The 24686-nt window shown below is 43.4% G+C and overlaps 1 protein-coding gene across 2 annotated transcripts in view; it reads left to right on the forward strand.

Moving 5' to 3' along the window:
• LOC147718438 (V-set and immunoglobulin domain-containing protein 4-like) overlaps nucleotides 1-24686 on the forward strand; it is a 156447-nt gene that overhangs the window by 73176 nt on the left and 58585 nt on the right. The window contains exons 3-5 of one of the 2 annotated variants that reach the window (XM_086918352.1): nucleotides 14356-14640; nucleotides 17446-17577; nucleotides 19716-19841. In XM_086918352.1, coding sequence (XP_086774478.1) covers nucleotides 14356-14640; nucleotides 17446-17577; nucleotides 19716-19841 — 543 coding nt within the window. The remainder of the gene's footprint in view (nucleotides 1-14355; nucleotides 14641-17445; nucleotides 17578-19715; nucleotides 19842-24686) is intronic. The other variant, XM_086918353.1, reaches the window with a different exon arrangement.

The raw sequence follows: 24686 nt of genomic DNA on the forward strand, positions 1-24686 counted from the left end.
AACTCGATCACCGTCAAATTACGACATGCGCCTTGCAAAACGTCCGCACCTCACTTTATCAATGGCCCCTGGCCTGTTTGCCCCCCTCCATATTCATCTTGGCACCAGCTCAGTGAAAATCACTGTTGTTCCCGCCCATGCTGCTTTAATTTCTAGCAAGTCCTGCTTTACAGTTTTTACTAAAGCCAGACCTTCATTTTGACAAGGTCATTCTCTCCTAGGTGCGCCAATAAAATGTCCAGGCAATGGGATCCTTTTACCAAGTCCCTCAATTTGGACAAAAGCTCCTGTAACCACATGCCTCTTTCCCTAACCATTTCAACTGTACTACCATATCAGGCAGACTCAGCTGACTTCCTCCTCGCCGCTCAGCAAGCCTCGCTGCCCACTTCACAAAAGAATGCCCGCAGATCTAAACTTATACAAGGCCCGAAGTGAGACCACAATGCAACCTAGGAGAAAATTAACTCATGTTATTGGTCATCGTGCTACCGCCACCGCAAACGCACATAGTGTAGTTATCAGCTAGATTGCTAAGGCCCCACTTGCTGAATCTCCCCCGCTGACCAACCTTTGCCCTCGGCTTCCGTCATCATCCCAATCTGGAAGGAATGCGTCCCGAAATCCTTTGCTACATAGCCCAACAATCCCAAAGTTTTCCTCAGGGCTCCCAACACCTGCGAAGACGAAAAATACTCTCCATTCTCTTGCTGCCTACCCCCCCTGCTCCCTCAACCTTTTCCACCAAGCACATGGGCAAATTGACAGGTATCAGGGTACTCCCTGACTGATCCGTCCTGGACTTGGGAATACAAACCTACACTGCCCCCACCACGCATATGGACCTCGCGTCCATGATGGGCTTCCCCATGTCACCCGCTGAGGGCTCGTATCCCCACCGCAGTTTTCCAAAAAGGCTATGCCCGCCAACTTACCCACTATTGTGACTGCCGACAAACCCTTGTCAATCAAGGACATGTTAAAATTTACTACATCATCCGTTGGTCTTAACCTCCATCCGAAATTCCTTGGGGGACCACCCCAGACTGCAGAAACTCCTCCCACACTAGCCCAGAAGCCTTCTGCATCGAGCCCGATAGCAAACCCAGGATCATTTGATTCACGCACGTTCGCCTACGTCCCACAAGTGGTCCAGCATCACAGTCTTCCTGTCGTCCTCCCCTGGAGCCAACCCACAGAACCTCATCCACTCAAATCGAGAGAGAGCATCAGCAATTTCATTTTGTGTACCAGAAATTTGTCTCACCTTGAAAGTCCTGTTGTGCCACAAACATTGTAACAAAACACTCTCAACAACTGCCACACTTTTGGCTCCTTCGCAGACTGCCAATTAACCATATCCACAACAGCCATGTTATCCACATTAAAAAGGACTGTCTTGTTTGCCAAGTAGCGCCCCCACAGGCACACAGCCACTACAGGGGGGAAAAAATGCCAATAACGCAATGCTACGCCATCCCCGCTTCCATGCCTCCGCCCACTCCTCGGCACACCACTTCACCTGCCAGAAAGGCCAAAATCGTGTCCTCCAGCTGTGTCTGAAAACATCTCCACCAACCACTCCATCTGCTCCCCAAGCCCAGGCATAGGAATGTCATTGCACTCTTTCAGAAAAATACGTCAAATCCTCAAATCCTCCCTGACCCCGGCCATGATGGTCAGCCTGTGATGCAGCATTGAGGTCCCAGACAGTGCCCAGCCCAATCTCATACAAAATGTCCTTCCAGACCTGACCGCATGACAATCAAAATTCAGGTGCCCTAACACGATCTGCACATCCTTGACCAGGACTTTTGACTTAGCAAACACTGCATCCAAAAGCTCCCAACAATGCCTCTTCTTCTCCTCAGGCTGAAAATTCTCCCTCTCGTCCCACGAATCCAGCCCCACGCCCAAGAAGGTAATCACCTGAACAGGCCTCACCGTCTTTTCGGGAGCTAAATGGACCCCCAAGTCCTGCATTAGACAAAAGCCCTGCATTAGACAACCACAAACTCTCCTGACAATCCGCAGAATGTGGAGCCCCAACCATGAAAAAATCATCCAAATAATGAGTCATCACTTCTTTTCCAGACATGTGGACAAAATGTTTTTTGCAAAAATGAGCTAAAAGCCCCGAACAGAGAACGAGAAACTGAATATCCCATCTGCAAAGCCTTGTCCACAAAAAACAGCCCACCAAACTGAATGACCAACAACCCATGGTCCGTGGGGTGAACCAGGAACAAGCGAAAGGCTGATTTGATGTCACATTTTGCCATAAGGGCACCCCTCCCAACCTTGTAGACCAACTGAACCGCTGTGTCAACTAAGGAGTATTGCTTCTTACTACACCATTCAGGAATGAAATCATTAACCGAAAATCCCGCAGGCCAAGAAAGGTGATGAATGAGGTGATACTCACCTGCCTCCTTCTTGGTCACCACCCCAATAGGTGAAATCCTCAAATTGACCAGGCGCCAGTTTGAAAACGGCCCTTCCATTCTGCCCTCCGACAACTCCCTCACTAACTTTCTCCAAACCAGCACCTCGTGGCCCCTGACTGATCTCAAATTCTCCGCCCACTGGGACCCTCATAACACAAACGAAAACCAAACTGGAAAGCTGTAAACAACAATTCCCTCTCCCGTTCAGACTCCAGGATGACCAGCCATCTGTCCAAGCAGTCCAACTTAACTGGTCTACATGCCTTTTCCCATGGAACCCTGACCACCCCTGCCCGGTCCCCGGTCACTGTAACCAGTCCACTGTCTCCCAACGCCCCCTTGCGACCCCACAAACCCTCCCTGGATGCCACACTAGGTAAGTATGTGCTTGAACCAGATTTTGAACACTTGTGGTGGTATTTACAATATTCCTGCAAACACTGTCTCCTATTATATGCCTAGCATGCTCCAGCCAATCCTGACTGTCCCCGACTCACCATACCCACCCATGCCTGGGTGGGATGCCCTTGTAAGGACCTGTAGATAACCGGCCAACCACTTGCCATATAAGTTGATGGCGCTGGCCTCTCCATTGTCATAGTTTGCAAGAACAACTCGTAATCCATTTGCCCCCACACCCATCCTCCTTGTCTGCTAGTTATGCCCGAAATTCTTCATCATAACACACCCACACCCACCCTCCAAAAGTCATCTGCGCCTTCCGCACTACGTCCAAATATATGAACAGGACAATGCACCATTCTTGATGTTTCTCACAATATAGCTTGCACATATGAGAAAATCCGCTGTACAATTTTCGTTGTTAACAGGCACCCTGGGCCTACATGATAGCTCGTACTCCTCCTCCTTTGATCCTTCTTTTGCCCGTATCTCCTGATGCAGCAACTTAAACAACATATATGACAACAAGAAGAGAGGTAGGGAGATTCAAGACACCCTCTTAATCCCCGATTAAGGTAGTCAAACAAAAAAAGAGAGGTCAGTGGTATGCAAATAACCACAATATGGAGGAAGCATGAAAACTGGCCTGACTTAGGTCAGTTAAGAAAGCCCTCACTCACCGACCTGGTCGGTGACATGCTTCATCATTGGGCCCCACTAAAGAGGCTGAGTGCCTCTTTAGTGTGCTGCAACGCCAGATCTACTGCGGAGCGGGTTTTTGTGTAAAGGCGTGCAGTGAAAGTATAATAATATAAGTGTCTTAAGTGTATCAAAAAATATACTTTATTTGTAGATCACTAGGACACAGATAAAAATTATTATGTGTTGGGAATTTATCCAAAATTAACTGTTTCGTTAATTCCAACCAATAATACCTCTCAGTGCAGCTTAGCTCCAATGCAGGCAACCTTGTGTCATACTGCAAGGGTGCCTGTTTTGCAGGCGGTACTGTTTGTTGCAGAAAGTTACACTTTCCTGCACAAAAACAATCCTTAAAGGCATTTCACTCTTTCTAAGTGTGCTGCAGTACACTTAGGGTCTGATTACGAGTTGAGGTGTTATTTATAGCTCCTGATAAATAACACCTATTATGAGTTTATGGGGAATAACATGCTGATTGTGGTGTTTAACGGACCAATATCCACATGAAACAGTAAATACCATATGATTTCACCTGTTAAATTTTGTCAGGTTTGACGTGCCAAAATTTTATGAGTGTTGGGTTCTTTAAGGCATTTGATAATTATTGGATACGTTAAATAAAACCACACTTGTAATTCCCCGCCTTGCGTAAACAGGGTTATGGGCACAGGATGGAATTTAACAAGCCACTCACAAATAGGCCCTTAGAAAGAGGAAACGATGAGGAGAAATAAAGGTAGTTCTCCTCATTGCACCTCTGGTAGGAAGGCATACAATTCTGATGCATTCCCAGTTCTACCGGTGTTGTCAAATCTGGGAATGCCCCAGAATGCATAGGCAGATGCATGGCAACACCCATACTCTACCCATGTAACACCTCCACCACACAGTGTAACACAGGCAGCGACTTGTGCTGCTTTCTGTTACACCAGATTTACCAACCCACGCAGGGCCACGACGGTTGGCTTTGCGCGGCTTGGTAAATCTGATTTTAGGTTTGGTGTCGCCCTACGTCGTCTTGCATGGCGCAAGAGCAATGCAAAACTAATAAATCTGCCCCTAACTTCATAACGTAGAAAGATGCTGTACACATTTTGACAGTACTAACTACTTTAACTTTATTCCGTTTGATAATGCTTTGAAATCTTCCTTCCGTAGAAGATAAAACATATTGTCTAAAATCTAGCCAATTCCTTAATCATTAAGGTAAAAAGGGGCACACCCAGTATTCCTCAAGAATCTCGATATGTAATATTGACCAAAACAATTGTTCCTTCTGAATAACTTAGGAAACTTGTTTGTAAATAAGGGACAATGCAAGTGCATGTGGAAAAGAGAGTATATGGTGCATATCCATTTATATACCATCAATACATACCCATTGAAAGCATAGTCCATAAGCTTCATTTTAAACAAAAAGATGCAGCTAAAGTACTCCACGTGAAGAAACTAGCACAAACAGGTGATAATTTACCACAGTGGAAAATTGCACAGCAAAAGAAAGATAAGCTAAATTTAAATTATCCATCTAGTCGAGCAAAAGCTTCATCAATTATTGCGGTTCCACATAATTATAGAGTTTGTAACTGTCCAAAACCATTATGATTGTCAACCTTTGGACCCCTAAATCTAAATATATCACCAGATCTTCCACAGGACAGGAAAAATGAGCACCTTAAGTAGGTGTAAGACTGAAGTTCAGGTTGTCTGCAGGAGCGATGATCTCTCCGCCTAGAGCACCTCTCGGCACTACTGAACTCGCTACAGGAGTCCCAGCAGGTGCCCCAAAAGGGAAGGGGAATAGGACGAGAAAAAGAGAGAACACTGCTGCTCCACACAGCCTAATCCAGCCCAGCATCCTTGAGAGGATCCGTTTTAAGAGTAAGGTCACCCTTTTTGAGGACTTGCGTCTCTCTATATAATAAGAAATGCAACAGATGAGTAGAGAGACACTTCTGGGGCACCAAGGCGCACTCAACACAGAACATTCATTATAAGCGAGTTTTGTTAATCACCTGGTTCTCAAGAGGAGCTGAGATACTCTCTTAGAATTTACCTGTAGGTTGCAGGAGAATACAATCCAAATAGTAGTTCTCTAAGAACAATGCTGCCAAAAAGGAGTCACAGGCTATGATTATGTGTCATCTGCAGCCAGGTAACAAATGGCACCTAGACACATCGTTTTGTTTGCATAAAATACCCGTAAACAAATATTCCCAACTAGGAACAGGCCCAAAGGTCTACATAAGCCTGTGTCCATACAATGTGATGATCAGAGGGGGAACAGGATGCTTCCAGGCTCAAGGCGTGACATCAAGTTTACAATATTCGTCTTAATATCAAAGTTCCATGCAAATAGTGTAGAAACGAAACTCTCAGAATTTGGAAATGAGTTCAAACATAAAATGACCCCAAGCGCTTGGCTGAATACAAATATGAAATGAGTTCAAACAAAAAATGACTCCAAGCGTTTAGCGTAATACAAATATGAAATGAGTTCAAACATAAAATGACTCGAAGTGCTAATCGCGAAACAAATAGATAAATGCCATAGTCTTGAATCAAAAGTCACTTGTGCCAAACACCAGATGGCCAATTCACATGGCAAATATGCAAGGACGAGCCTTCCGATACCAACAGAAAATGTCAAAGTCACACAGCCTTTCACTTCACACGCAGCCTTAAAGCGCGCTGCACTTAGCTGTCCGATACTTGCTGCAGTCCTGGACCGGCACGTGCTTCTGTACAATGGTGAAGGAGGAAATCCTGAAGAGGTGACAGAAGCAGTCTCCAGCTGAAGCGGGAACCAGGAGATTAAGCCAAGCACTGACAGGTGCAAGGCTTGGGCTTTTACTGGCAGTTTAGTGGCAGTTAACCATACATGGCTAGCCACTCCCATAAGCATGCCAGGTGCCTCAGCCACACCCATAAGCATGGCAGGTGCACATGTCCAATATTGTGACACTGTTGGTAGCATCCAAACAAGTATTGGAAAAACAAGCACTGGCACCAACAAACATAAAAAAAGAAACAAACATTGACAGTGGCAAGAAAAGGAAAAAAACAAAACAACTTAGTGGACATAAACGTGAGCCAGCAGGGACCCATGAGGGTGCCAACATACCAGACATGACAGGGAGCGCCTGACAGTAGGGATGTCACGCAATGATCAAATATCAAAAATAGCCATCCTTGTGACTGTAGAACTCTTTAAGAACACTACATCTTGACACAGAAGCGGTCTCTTTCTGCCACCAGAACCCAGTTACCCCTCAATCACTTGTTGACTTCTTCGTTGCCTTTGAGCCTGTAGAGTACTCCTTTACCTTTTGGCTAGGTTTCTGCTACACACATTTCACAATCATGCATGCATATAATAGATTTGAGTCTAGTCATGGATGGCTTGTTCTTTCATCCTTCTTAAGTTAATAAAACATATAGTAATGAGGTGGGTGACAAAAACTCTGTTATGAAAAGCACAAAATTATGTAGAAAGGTGTCTCAAATACATCATTGCTCATATTTGGCACCTGTGTAGGACCCTCCTGCCTTGAATTCAGATCAAGTAGGGCAAACTCCAATTCTAAGCCTTCTAAGTTTGAAAATGTATATACCATTAGCTTAGGTAATAGTACATCCTGCCATTTACAGCTCTTATAAATGGTTCAACTGCAGTAAAAGGACTATTAATATTTAAATCTTCTGCCAAGGTTTAATCAGGTGATCCTCAGACAACACAGTGAATTCATCAATGGATGCATAGCCTCCTGAGGCTTGAGCTTCGAAGCGGGCCCTGGTGGTAATGGCTGCAGTGGTGTTAGCATCACCAGCAACAATTACCACTGGGATAATGCCACCTGTTAATGGCAGCATTTGGAGAGAGAAAAACAACAGTGTTAATCCCAATATAAAAAATATACTACTGCTACTACTACTATTTCTACTAATAATAATGATATTATTGTGAGAAATTGGATATAGCAGGTTGATGGGGTGAAACCCTACTCAAGCAGCAACTACAATCCTTGTCAGGGTGAGGCACAAGAAAAACCCCAAATTAACCTCTGTTTAACCCCCTGGTAGCTTGGCACAGAGCAGTCAGGCTAACGTATTTATGCTTGTATCAACAAGAGAGGAAAGGAACGAAATAAACACTCCTACTCCCCTCGAGAGAAATCATGAAATCTACTAAGGAGTGTATTTGAAAAAAAACGAAACAGAAGAGCAAGCATGTATCAACATTCACAGTATAAGTTTCCTGTGAGAGAAACCAACTTAAGGTTATTCAGAAGGCCCTCACTCACCAACCTAGTTGGTGACATGCTTCATCATCGGGCCCCACAGGAGTGGCCGAATGCCACCCTAGTGTGCTACAACGCCAGTTCACTGCAGAGCTGGTTAAGTGATTAGTTAAGGGTGAGTTCAGTGAGTTAAAATGTCCAGATTGTGTCAAAAAGTATTTTATTAGTTTTGCCAATTGGACATGAATAAAAACAAAAGTGTAGGATAAAGGACTAGATTAAAAGTCTGGAATAACCTTAAGTTGGTTTCTCTCACAGGAAATTTATACTATGAATGTTGATACATGCTTGCGATGATCATCCGGGTCTGGAAAAGAGAGGGATCACGCAGGTTCCAAAGGGGTGCCTAGCGTAAAGGGCGGTCTGCCGAATCGCTACCACCCCCCTCCCGTGACCCATGGTGCACTGATTGTTTGTACCTCCTAATAAACTCGGTTCCTCTCAACATTTGAAGGAATCTACACATAGGGGGTCATTAGGATCGCGGACGGACGCAAGTCCGTCCGCGACCCCAGAGCAGGAGGGAACCTCCGCATGGCATACGGAGCTCCCTCCTGTGCAATTAGGATGTGACCGCAAGGTTTGCGGTCACATCCTCTATTTTTAACATTGCGGCGGGTGGAGCTTCAAGCTGCACCCGCAGCAATGTCAAAAACACACGCATTGCATTTGTATGTAGAAAGTGGCAGGCACCGCGTGGTGCCTGCTGCTTACTGCATACAAATGCAGGGGGGTACCATAGGTACCCCCCATGTGCACCCCCAACCCCCCCTTCACCTAGGGGGCCCACAACGGGCCCCCGCAGTGAAGTTACACATGCTTTTCCACAGCGGAAAAGCTGCCGCTGAAAAGCATCTTTCCATGCACATCCTAATCTGGCTGACGGTGTCTGAGAGACACCGTCACCATATTAGTGCTTTTCCGCCGTGGTTGTAAGCCAACCGCAGAGGAAAAGCTGAGGACGGAAACCAGGACCCACCAGCCATCCTAATGTGGCGGTGGGTCATGGTGGGTCCGCAGAGGATTTTCCGCATCCTCCAGGCCGGCGGTGGCTTCCGCCGGCCCGGAGGATGCGGATAATCCTCCATCCCAATGAGGCCCATAGTGTTTTTAATACCTTTTTTAACATTAGTAACCCTTGGCCAGGGTGGGCCTTAGCACGCCCATACCAATGGGGTTCAACACTACACTCCATTGGTCACTACACTCCATTGGTCCTGATGAAAGCCTGACTAAATGCTCACACATAGGCAGAAACATGTTGACCACACCTCTGGGATAAAGTTGGATTTTTAATCTAGTTCTTTATCCTACACTTTTGTTCTTATTCGTGTCCAATAGGCAAAACTAATAAAATACATTTTTTTGACACAATCTGGACATTTTTAACTCACTAAACTCACCCTTCACTAATCACTTAACCAGCTCCGCAGTGAACTGGCATTGTAGCACACTAGGGTGGCATTCGGCCACTCCTGGTGGGGCCCGATGATGGAGCATGTCACCAGCTAGGTTGGTGAGTGAGGGCCTTCTGAATAACCTTAAGTAGGTTTCTCTGACAGGAAACTTATACTGGGAATGTTGATACATGCTTACTCTTCTGTTTCCTTTTTTGCAAATACACTCCTTTGTTAATTTCATAAAGTATTTATGCAGCACTTCAAACAGTGATAAAGTAAAAATATCACAAAAGAAAAATCCTACACCTATTAAGAAAAATAGACTAGAATGTTATAAATAATTCAAGACCAAAATGACAAAAATTAAATCAGTAGAGCCGTAAATATGCAGTTTTGAAAATGTAAGTGAAAATACTATCAAAAAGCCAACACTGCCAATATCCGCTAACTTGTTATGCAATACTGGGAGAAAGTCACAAGTTCAAGCTGAATGCTATGGACCATGGGTCTGGTACAGAGACCAGGGTAGTCCCGCTGAAATGTTACCTTCTCAGTCCAGTGCAAAGAGTCCTTTCGCAGTGGAGGAGGCCATGAGGAGCAGAGAAGCGCCACAGACAGTTGTCGATGTAGAGCGAAGAGAAGGCCTGTTGTTACCGAGAGTTCTTACTGTAGCGCAAAGATCCTGTTCTCATCACAACCAGGCGTGTCGGAGCTTTGGGTGGCACTCTCTGCAAATGTTTGATGCTGTAGCATGAAGAGTTGGGTAGACATAACTTTACGTTGGTGGACTCTGCAAGTGACAGGGGTTTGGTACCAACAGGCTCATTCACGGTCAGAAAGAGCCCAATAACTTCAATTCAGCATATCTGAGGTCCCACCAAGGGCCAATGACCTGAGGGGCACCACTTGGGGGTTGGAGGTGGCTTCAGCTGCATCTGGGTGCTGGTTCAAGTGGCTGTGAGTAGTTATCCACTTGTGGCAGGAAACTAGCCCTTGAATTGACTCTTGGAGTTCTGGGTTCAGGTACAGGTCCAAATCCCTCTGACTGAGGAGGGCAGTAAGGCAGCAATCCAGCAAGGCAGAAGTCTAGCAAGTCAGTAGTCCAGCAGGGCAACTGTCCAGCAGAGTGGCAGTCCTTTGAGCAGCACAGCATTCCTTCTTTCTGGCAGAATTTCCATAGTTCCAGCAGTGTACTGAAGAGTTGGTGTTTGAGGTCCAATATTTATACTTGGGCTTTCGTTTGAAATGAGAGAAGCCTCTAGAGGTTTCCCTTTGAAGTCCACAGGCTTCTTGTGTTCCCTGTCCTGGTTCCAAACTAACTACAGGGAGTATGCAGCCCTTTGTGTGAAGGCAGCACACAGCCTATTCGGGTGTGAGTAGGGCAGTGCACACCTCCGCTCTCCCACCCGGCCAGTGATGGCCCATCCAGGCACACCTAAGCTCCCTATTGTGTGGAGCTTTCTAGGAGGAATGCACAAAGCCCAATTGTCAGCTAGACCCAGTCATGTGACCCAGAGAAAGATTACAGGCACCATATTGCTAAGGCAAGAAAATGACAACTTTCTAAAAGTGGAATTTTTCAAAACTGTAATTTAAATTCCGCCTTCACCAAAGGTTAGGATTTTAAATTCCAATTCTAGAGACACCAAATATGAAATGGTCGCCTGTTCCCATTTGAAAATGACACATATAAAATGTAATAAGGTAACTCCACTGTTATCCTATGGGAGAGGTAGGCCTGGCGGTAGTGAAAAACAAATTTAAGAGTTTTTCACCACCAGGATATGTAAAACTCAAAAGTATATGTCCAACTTTCTAACTACACTGCACCTTGCCCATGCGGCTATCCAGGGTCTACCTTAGGGATCACAGGCTGCAGGCACTAAAAGTCAAAAGCAGGAAAAAGCCAATTTTCTAAAAATATAATTTACAAAATTGTAATTTGAAATCCGACTTCACCATGGGAGAGGATTTTTCATTACAATTTGAATAACACCAACATGAACTGGTTACCTGCTCCTATTATGAAATTATCCCTTATTAAATGTAATAAGGTAACTCCAATGTAATCATATAGGATAGTCTTGCAGTAGTTAAAAACGAATGTAAGAGTTTTTCTCTACCAGTATATGTAAAACAAAAAAATTTATGTCCAACATTTTAAATACACTGGGCCCGATTCACAGAATGAATTTAAGACTAAATCCTAAACTTATCTTACTACTATTTGGTATTCACAGAATGCACTTACTACTTTCGGGATTCACAGAGTGAATTTACTACTTTCCGGATTCACAGAATAAACTTACTACTTTTGGTATTCACAGAATAGATTTAAGACTACTAACTTTACGTCCGCACTCGGGCTGGAAATTCCGGCCTGGAGGTGGAGATTCCGGCCTGGAATCAGAGCTTCCGGCCCGGAGGCGGAGCTTGCGGCTTGGAGGTGGAGCTTCAGTCTTGGAGGTGGGGATTTAGCCATGGCTGAAATCTCCACCTCTGAGCCGCAAGCTCCGCCTCTGGGCCAGAAGCTCCACCTCCGGGCCAGAAGCTCCGCCCCCAAGCCAGAAGCTCCACCCCGGGCCGGAAACTCCGCCCCTGGGACGGAAACTCCGCCTCCGGGCCAGCATTTCCGGCCCGAGTGCGGACGTAAAGTTAGTAGTCTTAAATCTATTCTGTGAATACCGAAAGTAGTAAGTTCATTCTGTGAATCCCGAAAGTAGTAAGTTCACTCTGTGAATCCCGAAAGTAGTAAGTGCATTCTGTGAATACCAAATAGTAGTAAGTTTAGGATTTAGTCTTATGTTCATTCTTTGAATCGGGCCCACTGAACCCAGCACTCTGGGCTATCCTTGACAGATGACTTATATGTATTAAAAAGGAGAGTTTGGGGAGGGCAAGAGGTTTGTTTTCCCAGGTTGAAATGGCAGTGTTTAAACAGAACACACAGTCTACAATGCTGGACTTGAGACATGTTTAAAGTGCAACTTAAGTGGGTGGCACAATCAGTGGTGCAGGCCCACTAGCAGCATTTAATTACTGGCCCTGGGCACAGGTATTGCCACTTTACTAGGGACTTAAAAGTAAATTAAAAATTCCTATTGGTTATAAGCCGATTTTCCCATGTTTTAAGGAAAGAGCACAAGAACTTTAACACTAGTTAGCAGTGGTAAAGTGAGCAGAGTCCTAGAGTCTGCAAAAACGAAGTCAGCAAAACAGGATGGTGAAGGGAAAAATGTAGGGGTAACACCACACCAAGGGTGCCAGAACTAACAATTATTATTAATAATAATGAATTATTATCATTATTATTAGTAGTAGTATATTTAATATCAATCTGCTTTAATAAATATGATATGATAATTACCATAATTACTACTACTAATTATTTTATATACTCAAATAATAATTATTAGTATTAATAAAATGCCTGTAAAACTGGCAGTGACATTGTTATTGCCTGTCTGCTAGCAAGTATTACTCCTGCAGTCTTTAGCTGTTTAAAATGTTGATGGTATTTAGCGGCAGGTGCAGCAAGGTGTACCTTACCATAATAGGTCCCAGCGATTACCCGCTAATTTGTAAATGCTTGGAGCAGCAACATGTCTGGATTCTTCATCACCACATTGTACATGCTCCTTCTGGTGTTTCATTCTCAGCAGAAAGTAAAAGGCTCTAAGAACTATCAGGTGCATGTGCTACTGTGCAGAAGTTACACCTTGTCTCCTCCCGTATGACTTCAGTCAGAAACAACTGCAACTCGTTGACCCATTATTCAGAAAATCCAATCATCCAGTCGCCAAAGCTCCGTGAATTAAACATTTGCTGGATGCAGATGGAACATGCAGGAAATGTGATGCATAAAACCATGCAAGAGTAATGCGTGATCAACTGGACCACCTACACTTGTCTGAGCAACTAAGAGTCGCATGCGCTGGTGTCGTTTTGCACTTGTATAGGCGTTGCTGCACAATGCCTCTGCAAATGCATCGTGACGTAACGATATGCAAAAATGCACTACGGTTCACCATGATCATTGTGACCTGCAATCTGCAAATTGAGAGTTGCAAGGTGAGTGGGAGTGGCTAAAGGCCTTCGCTCCCCCACCTACAGTGTGGCTTATGAATATTAATGAGAGCACGAGCAGGCAAAAGGAGCAGGGCTGGTTTTGCCATTTTTGCCAGGGCTGCTTTTGGTTTCCCCTTCCGGTCCTGCTACTGAGTTCTGGGAAATTGTGTGAATGACTCCCTGGTGCTGTAACAGTACATTCATCGTATCCTTAAAAATCAGGCTGTTATTATGTAGACTGGCCCTGGACGAAATTCTAATTATACTGGAGTAATTAAAGTCATTTTGAGAATTTTGTGGTACTCCTGTGACGCAAAATGATGAAAAATTACACAATTGTGTCCTCTTATGTTATTCAAAGTAATTTGGGGAAAATACGCCTACTGCAAGAGCACAGACCTAATTTTCGTAGCTCAAAACGCATCCTCGGGTCCATTATGGACTCAAAGGTCCATTTTGCCCCAAGAAAATAGAGCTAAATGCTCCACAATTAACTCTATGTAATCTTAGTTATTTTTACTGTGATTTCATGTCATTACGCTACAGCAAATTACACAAATTATGCCTGTAATGTTTGAAGGCCGCATACGTGCGGTCTAGTTGTTGCGCACGTAGCAGTGCGCTAGCGCGACCGTGATACGTCACGGCCGCGCAAGATATAAATAAAAGAAGGCGTGGTAACGGAACTAGTCCGGACCACGCGGAGAGCAAGAGCGTGTCCCGGGTCCTTAATTTATGCGCAGCGTCCGTGGCGCTGCGCAATGCACAGAGACACGACAATGCCCAATAGCGTGTGGGCACTGTGCAAAGCCAGCGTGGTGCTATAACCGAGACACTGACTCTAGAGCTACTATTAAAATATCTGGAGACTTCTCAATATTACAGTTTTTCATGCAATTATTTAAAGTAAGAAAAATACCATATTTGTAATGACTAATTTGGAGGGAGTGGATACAGGTTACAATCATAAAAAAAGTCTTGTTTTCAGTTGTCTTGATATCTTAATTAACCTTTTCTTCTGTTTTGACATTGCAGTTGCTGTGACTAAACCTGTTGTCCAGCCGGCAGGATCCTCATTTGAAGTTTCTCAAGGAAGTACGTTGAGGTTTACATGTTCCGCAGAAGGATCACCTCCGATTACATACAGATGGTATACGCGTGGGGCGGAAGGAACCAGTGACCTCCTCATGACAGGTGGATCTTCCTTCATTATTGAAAGCGCTCAGACTTCTCATTCTGGGGACTACTACTGCGAAGTGGAGAACAGGATCCCGGCAAAGACAACCCAGCAAAGTCAAGTGTTCCAGCTCAGTATCACAGGTTAGAAGTGCAATTACACAGCACCAGAGCCCTCGAGCAAAGGGACAAGTTTAAGAACACTGAACATTGTATGCAATTTCTAGACTGATTAAGAGAACAGTGGTGTCAGAAAATTTGCAAAGAATAACAGATTCTTTGCCCGCATATTTGACTGTATAACCGCCATATTTAGTGTACCCATGTTGGCACACCTGCCTTGGTAGAGATTCCTCCGGCTAATTCTTTTACTCCACTTCGGTTCGATGTAGCTCTGTATGACATGGTGGTGGATCTTCTGCCAATCAAGGGTTACTGCCCCACCACTGTATCCGGATGTCTTTTGAAGTTACTTCGGTAAAGGTGTGCCTAAAATTGGTAGTAGGCTTACACAAAAGGGTACACCTTCTGTCCTTTACATTCTGAGAAGTACCACAGATGGAGGCTAAAAATGTACCACCAATTTGGAGGTTATTTTTGAAGTGGTAACATTTCATGGTGTAAATTCCACTTGCAGTAATGGTTAGTGTTAGACTTCCCACTAGATATATGCCTCCGAAAAGTAGCTATTCCCATTGGAGAAAGCACACCCTTCTATCAGAAAACACTAAGGGGTCTATTAGTATAGCGGGCGGATCGCCACCGCTCAAACAGCGGTGGCGATCCTCCCGCCATACTACACTGCCCGCATGCCAATTAAACCCCGCCATAGCAGTATGGTGGGGGTACTGCAGCAGACGAGAAAAAAGGGTTTAATATGGATGGCGGTGTCTGCTAGACACCACCATCCATTTAGTATGCAGGCAACGACCATGTGGAGTTCACAATTGGGGCCCATTGCGGTCCTCCAGGAAGGTGGGGGGTGCACATGGGGGGTACCTATGGTACCCCGCTGCATTTGCATGCACAATGCGTCAGGCACCACGCGGGGCCTGCCACTTTGTGATGTAAATGCACAACATGCATTTTTACCATTGCGGCGGGTGCTGCTGAAAGCAACGCCCGCCGCAAATTTAAGAATGCGTGATGCGCCCGCCAGTGTGGCAGGCGCATCCTAATCTCCTCCATGGGACCGCCGCACATATGGCGGGCGGTCCCGTTTTCCGTCAGGATCCGCCCACCATCCTAATGATGCCCTGTGTATGGCAGATTCCTCGCTCATGCCTTGGTAGAGATAAAAAGCTCTATCAAATGGGCAGTTGCCACCTACAGCCTAATTCAGGATATATGAGTACATGTGAGGACTACACATTGACTTCTAAAACAAAATAGAGAATCAGTGTATGTCTACATTTATACAGAGTGTTGCTGAAGCTAAATAATCTGTAGACAGTGCTATTTTTGTAGATAATATAGCCAAGCCAGAAGGAGGATTAGACGCTGCATAAACATATGCTTGAGTAGAGCATTTCAAATACAGTGGGGAGGAAAATTGAGTGATGGGCAAATTGGACACGATTCCATAATCTGGGTCCAAAAACATAACGCTCTGGCTCTCCTCTGCATTTAATACCATGTTAAAGAGGATTGCACACCCTTCTGAAGTCTTACAATGTATCATAAGATGCACAACAAGGAGGGATACAGATATGTGTGTGTATTTTGATGTCATTCGTGATGGCATGCTCTATTGATTGGAGATTACAACAAATTATCAAGGTGTGTCACCAGAACTCCTTAGCATTTGCAGGGCTGCAGAGTTTTCAGGAACAGTAATACCTTTTTTAATAGGAAGATGTATGTTCACATTCTTGTTTGTAAAGGCAGATAATTTCAAACCTTATGCACACATTGTAGTATCAGAATATTTGCTTTCTCTTATAGTTTTCGTATTGGCTCTTATGAGTAAGAGTTAATCTCTGGTCACCAATGAGTCTTAGTTGTTGGCAAGGAAGTCAGGTTTAATAGCATGAAAGTCCTTGTGAACTACACAGCTCAATGCTTGCTTGTCTGATAGCCACTCCAGATCTGTTAGGGTGGGGCTACGTCCTTGAAGGCTGCTTTAAAGGGGCGAATTTTGATTCTGGTAAACGACTCAGCATCTCATTCTCTCTATCAATGTGGAAATGCAAAGCGTTTGTTCATAGTAGCAAATGTTTCTGGAAGGCAGTAGATTTAGCTCCCAGAGGTGTCTCAGCTGGTATCAGGCTTGTGATAACAGGGTCCTTAAATTAGATGCCAGAGAAAACAAGAAGGTTACTCAATTGGATGCACTGGCTGAGGATGGATGAAAAGCCCCCAGGATTCATGACAGTCAGCCAAGATTGAATGTTATTTTTCTTATTGAGGTTGTAGCTCTAATGGTTGTACTTTGAAGTGGACACCAGGCATCCAAAATTAGATCATGTCTCTCTCAGTCAGTATCATAGGTAAGCTATGTCATATCCCAATGGCTCTATGAGGTCGAACTTCATGTCACCAATGTGTTCATGGAACCTGGTGTCCTGAGTGATTTCCAAATTATGTAAAGATTTTACAGTATGGGTACATGTGTGGAATACTGGGCAACCACACAGGTAGCAGGAAGAATGGCGATCTGGAATCCTCCATTTGAGTGAGCCGCAAATGCTGATGAGGTCAATCATTTTTTAATGGTCCACCATCCATTGACTTCATGGCCTCGTCCTTCAGAAGGAAGGAAGTAAGTCATGCTGTTACTGACTGGTGTCAGAAGTGTAGTCATATTTACCAAGACTGCCTACAAGACATGCTATACCGTTCTGACCTTTTTTCAATTTGACAACATCACCCAATGACAATCCATCATAATATTCACGGCTTTCATTAAAAAATATTGTGATTCATGATTGCGCCCTCTTTTATATCCAGATGCTGCTGTTTCAACAACAACCAATCCACAGATAGGAATAGGCAGCACAGAACGAATGACCACTACAGAGAATTCTCAAAGTACAAGAGAGCGTGAACCTCGCTCCACCAATGCTCCTTCAGCAACAAAAGGTACAATTTTTATTCATGTACTACCTTAGCGCTTTAAGGATTTGATATTTTTTTGCAGATACATGTTTAGCAATGGCCGAGCCAGGCATAGCCAGGCATTGCTTTGTTTGTCTGTTTTGAGGACCAGATTCACAAACCTATGTTCACATAAGGGGGTTCAAAAAGTAGCATTGATTTGTCTAATTTTAGATCCTAAATCACAGTCTCAGGGAGTGGAGATATTTACCCCACACAAAGCCACTTATAACATTTGGGAGACCTTCAGCATTCGTCAACATCCCCAGAGGTTTTCACACCCACTTATCACTCTTCTGTCAGGGTCAAAAAAGGCATAGGTCGGTGTGAAAATTTGCTTTGAAAACGTTTATAGTGTCGAATAAGGTAGTTCTCTTAATGGTGATAGTAATGGGCAGGTTTTGGTTGAAGATGAATTTACCATTCTTAAGGGAGCTAAACAGGACTCAAACCGCTATCTCTCAAATAGTATTACCCTTTCATTGACCCACTAATCTATTGCATACTTTTAGCAAATTGTGCAAACATGGTAAAATGAAACTTTGCTATTGCACCAACTCAGGAATGCGAATCCAATCTCACAGGATGTTGATACAAACAAGGTCACCCATTGCCCATAAGCTTCTCCCCCACGTACAATAAAATGCCCTGCAAAAGTCTCCTTTAAGAAAGTTCTAAAATGCTCTCCTTAACAAAAGGACAAAGGACATGGTCAAATCCTTAGACCATAAGGCTCTCTAAGAGAACAAGTTCATTTCGGAGGTTTGGATTAGTAATAGGGGTTTACAAAATATGCGTAATTTGCTTTTGCACAATTACATAAAATTATGCAAAATCATGTGTAATTGTGCAAAATGCAACTCCCTCATTTCACAGAATATCTTAGTATGAACCGCTGAAATTTTGAAGTCAGGACACATTTATTCAAAAGCACAGCAAACAACATCTTCTCCCTTCTGTTTCTCTTGTGCTTCCATAGTAAATGTTGACCCTGAATGGTACCACTCGCATAAGGGCATCCTTTTTGGGGATTTTATGTCACAAGTGTAATGTCAATTTCTAAAAATGTATGTGAATTATGCTAGCAAAATTTAAATTTCACTGAGCCCTAATTTCCAAGGACTTCCACCAGAAGGACAATGCAGCAGGAGGTAAACTTCTAAGTCAGAGTTTTTTAAAGCACTTTGCGTGGCTCCGAGTGGCTTTAAAAATCTGGAGTTACACAACGCAGAGCAAATCACTGCTTTGAGTTACTCTGCCCTGGATAGGTGTTTCATGGGTTTTGTATGGGTGTTCCCACACAACTCCAGTAGATTTTGACATAACCCCAGATTTACAAGATCTTGTACACCTGGGAACGTGCCAAAATCTACCACCTTCCCTGGGCTGGTTCAACAAGGAGAAATATCTCAATTTCTCCTTGTTTCTTCCCCTTCTATGTGCGCTGCTTTCTGCAGCACACATAGAGGGAGGAATATGCCTCCCAGGATATGCCAGAATATGCCTTCCTGCACAAAAACAATCCTGCATGCAACACAGGCACCCTGGCACCATGATGCAAGGGTGCCTGCATTCGTGATAGGCTGCCAATAAGGCGCCAGCACACGGGAAAGGACAGGAATGAACCATATTCTTTTAAAAACAGTGCATTCCTGCCCTTCCCAAGGTGACTTGCTGCGTTGCACTGCATAACTTGCCCATGAATGAGCTCCTAAGTACTTTTAAGGCCATTTTGTAAGGCATATAGATTAGCTTATGTCTTTGCATGTACATCAGCTTATGCAACTTCAGAACTAATATCTGCTTTTTAGAAACTCGAAGATCAGCCCTAATTTCTTTTAATAGTGTTTTACAATTTTACTTTGTATCAATAGAGGGTACTAGAGCCAGAGGATACTAGTGGCTTTAATGCATTTTAATCACTGAACTTAATGGGGGGGGGTTTCCAACATTTTGTGAGGTGCATTATATTGTGACACTGAGAGATAAACATCAGCTTTGTGAGATGTATCTGGTTTGTCACAATGGACAGGCATTTCTAACACAGATGTTTCACATGTCGCAAAACTTCAATCATTGTTGAAAGATTTAACACACACCAAACGTTTATATTCTTTCATCAGATAAAAGTGGCAGACAAACAAGCCATAGTACTGAGGTTCCAAAAATAATGATCACTACCACCAAAACAGCTGGCAAAACAGAATGGGCACAGACTACAGACACTACAGAAAGGCACACATCTGCTGGTAAGAGAATAACTTCTCATGAAGGTAAATATGGAGTGAAATCACTTTGTCAGAAACATTTGGGAGGTATAACTCTGGCAGTATCACTTAGTTTACCACTCACCCAGGCAGGACCTCAATGTGTGGCCAGGAGCTAATTCCCGGGAAGAGAGAAAAAACAGAAAAAATATTCTTCATTCTCCAGGCAGGTGGGAAAGGGGTAAGTTGCCTAATTTCCAACTCATCCAGCTAAGTCTGCTAGGTTCCAACTTACAGATTATACACATTGGTCTCACTTTCCATGACAAACTGGAAAAGTCGGGGCGTAGTCATATGACTCCATCTGAAGGTACTATTGCATATTTTGCAATTCACAAAATATGTGTAATGATGTGTCTGGAAAGTCATTCCAGGCACAGATTTCCAGGAGTGATGTTGCATCTGTAATTACATTTCTTTACGGCTGCCTACTCCCCCTGTGCAGATTTGTATGCAGAGTACAATTATGAGGAATCGTAGATCTGGAAATGCGTCTGAATGCTACGCCACCCTAGAGGTGGCTTAGCGAGGGGCAACGAGGATAAGTGATTTCATTTCTCCTCGTTTTTCCCTCTTTTAATGCGTGCTGCATTCTACAGCAAAAGAGGGAAATGCCTGTAGTCGGAATCCAGGACAAGGCGCTGGAATGGATCATCTCCTTCCTCGACGGGAGAACACAGAGAGTCCGCCTACCACCGTACAAGTCAGAGGCCACCGAAGTCATCTGCGGCGTCCCCCAAGGATCATCTCTGAGCCCCACCCTCTTCAACGTCTACATGAGCCCCCTCGCGGCCATCGTACGCAAACACAACCTCAGCATAATCTCCTACGCCGACGACACCCAGCTGATCCTCTCCCTGACCAACGACCCCGCCGCCGCCAGAGCCAACCTGCACGAAGGGATGAAAGAGGTAGCCGAGTGGATGACGACCAGCCGCCTGAAACTGAACTCGGACAAGACGGAGGTCCTCATCCTGGGCTCCTCTCCCTCCGCCTGGGACGACTCCTGGTGGCCTCCCGCCCTGGGCACCGCACCCAAACCGACAGACCATGCACGCAACCTGGGCTTCATCCTGGACTCCTCCCTCTCCATGACCAGGCTAGTCAACAACGTCTCCTCGGCATGCTTCAACATCCTACGCATGCTACGGAAGATCTTCTGGTGGATCCCCACCGAGACCAGGAAGACCGTCACCCAGGCCCTAGTCACCAGCCGACTGGACTACGGCAACACCCTCTACGCCGGTACCACCGCCAAGCTCCAGAAGAGACTCCAGCGGATCCAGAACGCCTCAGCCAGACTCATCCTCGACATCCCACGAACCAGCCACATCTCCGGACATCTGAGAGACCTTCACTGGCTCCCCGTCAACAAAAGAATCACCTTCCGCCTCCTCACCCACGCACACAAAGCCCTACACGACCAAGGCCCGAGCTACCTCAACAGCCGAGTCAACTTCTACGCTCCCAAACGCCCCCTCCGATCAGCCAACCACGCCCTCGCCGCCGTCCCCCGCATCCGAAGAGCGACTACAGGAGGAAGGTCCTTCTCCTACCTGGCCGCCAAGACCTGGAACTCCCTCCCGACCGACCTGCGCCTGACCCAAGACCACCTCTCCTTCAGGAAGAAGCTGAAGACCTGGCTGTTCGAGCAGTAGCGGCTCCCCCCCCCCAGCGCCTTGAGACCCTACGGGTATGTAGCGCGCTTTATAAGTGTCACTGATTGATTGATTGTAGTGATTGTTTATGTGCAGGAAGGTGCCCGATCCTGCACAAAAACAATCTCCCCATGATGCAGACATCCTTGCAACATGGTGCAAAGATATCTACACAAGCGCATGGCTGTAGTTTGTGCGCCAGCGCAGGGGGAAGCACAGATATGCGTCATATTCTTGTAAAAGGGTTGCATCCCTGTGCTTCGGAAGTGCTGCAGCCAAAGGGCTTGCGGTGCCACGCTGCGGCACATCCTTGTAGATCTGCCCCTGGATGTGGAGCACAACCTGAGGAAGGCAGTAGCAAAAATCCATCCACAGATTGACCATCTGTGGCGAAAAACAGTCACACCCGTCACATTTATGTTGGTGGTGTTATCAATCAATGTCATGTGTAAAACAAGGTAGACAGTCAAAATATCGAGTTGGAAATATCGACCTACCATAATATCGAGTCTGAAATATCGAAGGAGCATAATATCGAAGGCAAGAATATCGTAGGACAGAATATCGACCCAAGGTAAGTAATATCGAAATACTTAATATCGATGTAAGTAATATCGAAGTTAGTAATATCGATAGCATATATATCGATGTTAATAATTTCGATGACACTAATATCGATATTTGTATTATTTTATAGTTTTTTATTGTGTATGTGTTATATGTTTAATTTAAGTATTTAAAATAATTACTATTATATGTGTTTACATTTTCTATAATAATATAGAAATTTATAAGGAAATTTGATGTTTTAGTACCGGAGCGGGTTGTGGGTTTATAGGGGAATAGGGTGGGAAGTAATTTAATTATGGTAAGTTGATTAATAATTAGTAGGATTAATTAATTAATTATAATTATTTGCTAATTAATATTGATTAATTGGGAAATAATTAATTGATTAATTGATATATATTTTCTGTAGCGGGATGTGGGTTTATAGGGGAATAGGGTGGGGAGTAATTTAATAATAATTAATTAATTAATATATGTTTTTAAATATTTATAACTAATTAATTGGCAAATAATTAATATTAATTAGTTAATTAGTTAATTAATTAATATAATTTGGTACATATTTTAAATTAGTAATTAATTGGTAATTAAATAATATTAGTTAGTTAATTACATTATTAGAGTAATTTATTTATATATAAAAATTTTAGTTAATGTTAATTAATTAATTGGGGAAAAATGATATTAATTATTAAATTATATTAGTTACAGCTTATGTGCTAATATATTTACTTTATTCTTATTGGTAATTAATTATTAATTGCTAATTAAATTATATTATTTAACTTTGGGTTAAGGAGTATTTTTAGGGTTCAGGGTCATTTTTGGGTTTTTGGGTAAAGGGGTATTTTGAGTGTTTAGGGGCAGTTTTCAGTTTTTGGGTTAAGGGGTATTTTTAGGGTTCAGGGTCAGTTTTCAGTTCATGGGTAAAGGGGTATTTTTAGGGTTCAGGGTCAGTTTTCAGTTCATGGGGAAAGGGGTATTTTTAGGGTTCAGGGTCAGTTTTCAGTTCATGGGTAAAGGGGTATTTTTAGGGTTCAGGGTCAGTTTTCAGTTCATGGGGAAAGGGGTATTTTTAGGGTTCAGGGTCAGTTTTCAGTTCTTGGGTAAAGGGGTATTTTTAGGGTTCAGGGTCAGTTTTCAGTTTTTGGGTAAAGGGGTATTTTTAGGGTTCAGGGTCAGTTTTCAGTTCTTGGGTAAAGGGGTATTTTTAGGGTTCAGGGTCAGTTTTCAGTTTTTGGGTAAAGGGGTATTTTTAGGGTTCAGGGTCACTTTTCAGTTTTTGGGTAAAGGGGTATTTTTAGGGTTCAGGGTCAGTTTTCAGTTCTTGGGTAAAGGGGTATATTTAGGGTTCAGGGTCAGTTTTCAGTTTTTGGGTAAAGGGGTATTTTTAGGGTTCAGGGTCAGTTTTCAGTTCGTGGGTAAAGGGGTGGTTTTTGGGTTCAGGGTCAGTTTTCTCGACTGTTGCACTCTCTGGAGTGGGAATAGTAATTTTATCCCTATGCTATCAAACACTTTATATAATTAATTGTTAAAATATCACATGTTTATTTTATTTTTTATATTACTTACATTTTATGTATGTTATTGTTTTATGTTTGTACATGTATTAGTAAATTAGAATATATTTCATTAATTTAGAAATTAGTAAATTAATTATTAATACTTATTGTTCAGTACATATATATTATATCTTTACTGTATATATTTAATTAATGTATTATTAATATATATGTTTTATTTATTAATTTTAAACATTATTAGATACTTTTAAATATGTATATTTTATTTATTAGTGTTATATACTTACTTTTACATTTATATATATTAAAAAAAAAATCGATATTTTTAACATCGATATTTTTTACAACGATATTATTTCTTCGATATTTTTGTACTTACCATGTTGTAGATAGGATGTCGATATTTTTGCCCTCGATATTGTTGACTCGATATTCTTGTAGGTCGATATTTTTGTAGTCGATATTCTGTCATAGATCCGTAAAACAAAGCATCCTAGTAAAAACAATTTGTGCACATTTTATCTAGGAAAATGGTTGTTTGAGCTGTATAATAACCTATCATTTCAGCACACCCACTCACAAACCTGCACTTTACTAAACGCTTTTATTGTGTTGAACATTATTTGCTGGATATGTGGGCGGCGGTCAATTATGTAGTGTACCAGATTCCAGAAATTTCTGTCAGGTGGTGGGGGGCCCAAGAGCTCAAAAAAATTGAGCTGGGGGGGCTCATCCTACAGAAGTTTGAAGACCTCTGGTGTATGGTGTATAAACAGCTGTGTATCAAAGATTTATATTCCATTTTGACTGGGGCCAGCATGGATCATATTCCTAGAATCTAAACTGTCCGGGCAGATAAACTAGGGAACCCAGATGTTGATTTAAGTAGATCATTATTATTGTCTAAGAAGGCGTTCTCATCTGCCAACTTAAAAGCCCAACACTTTAAAACAGTTTTTAGTCTATATTTTACACCGGCCAAATTATTTGCCTGGGGGAAAAGGGAAAATGATCACTGCCCAGGGTGTGCACAGGGGTCCGCGGACATGGTTCATGCGTTCTCTGAATGTATTAAA

This window comes from Lissotriton vulgaris, chromosome 4_1 (genome assembly GCF_964263255.1).
Source record: "Lissotriton vulgaris chromosome 4_1, aLisVul1.2, whole genome shotgun sequence".
Lineage (NCBI taxonomy): Eukaryota > Metazoa > Chordata > Amphibia > Caudata > Salamandridae > Lissotriton > Lissotriton vulgaris.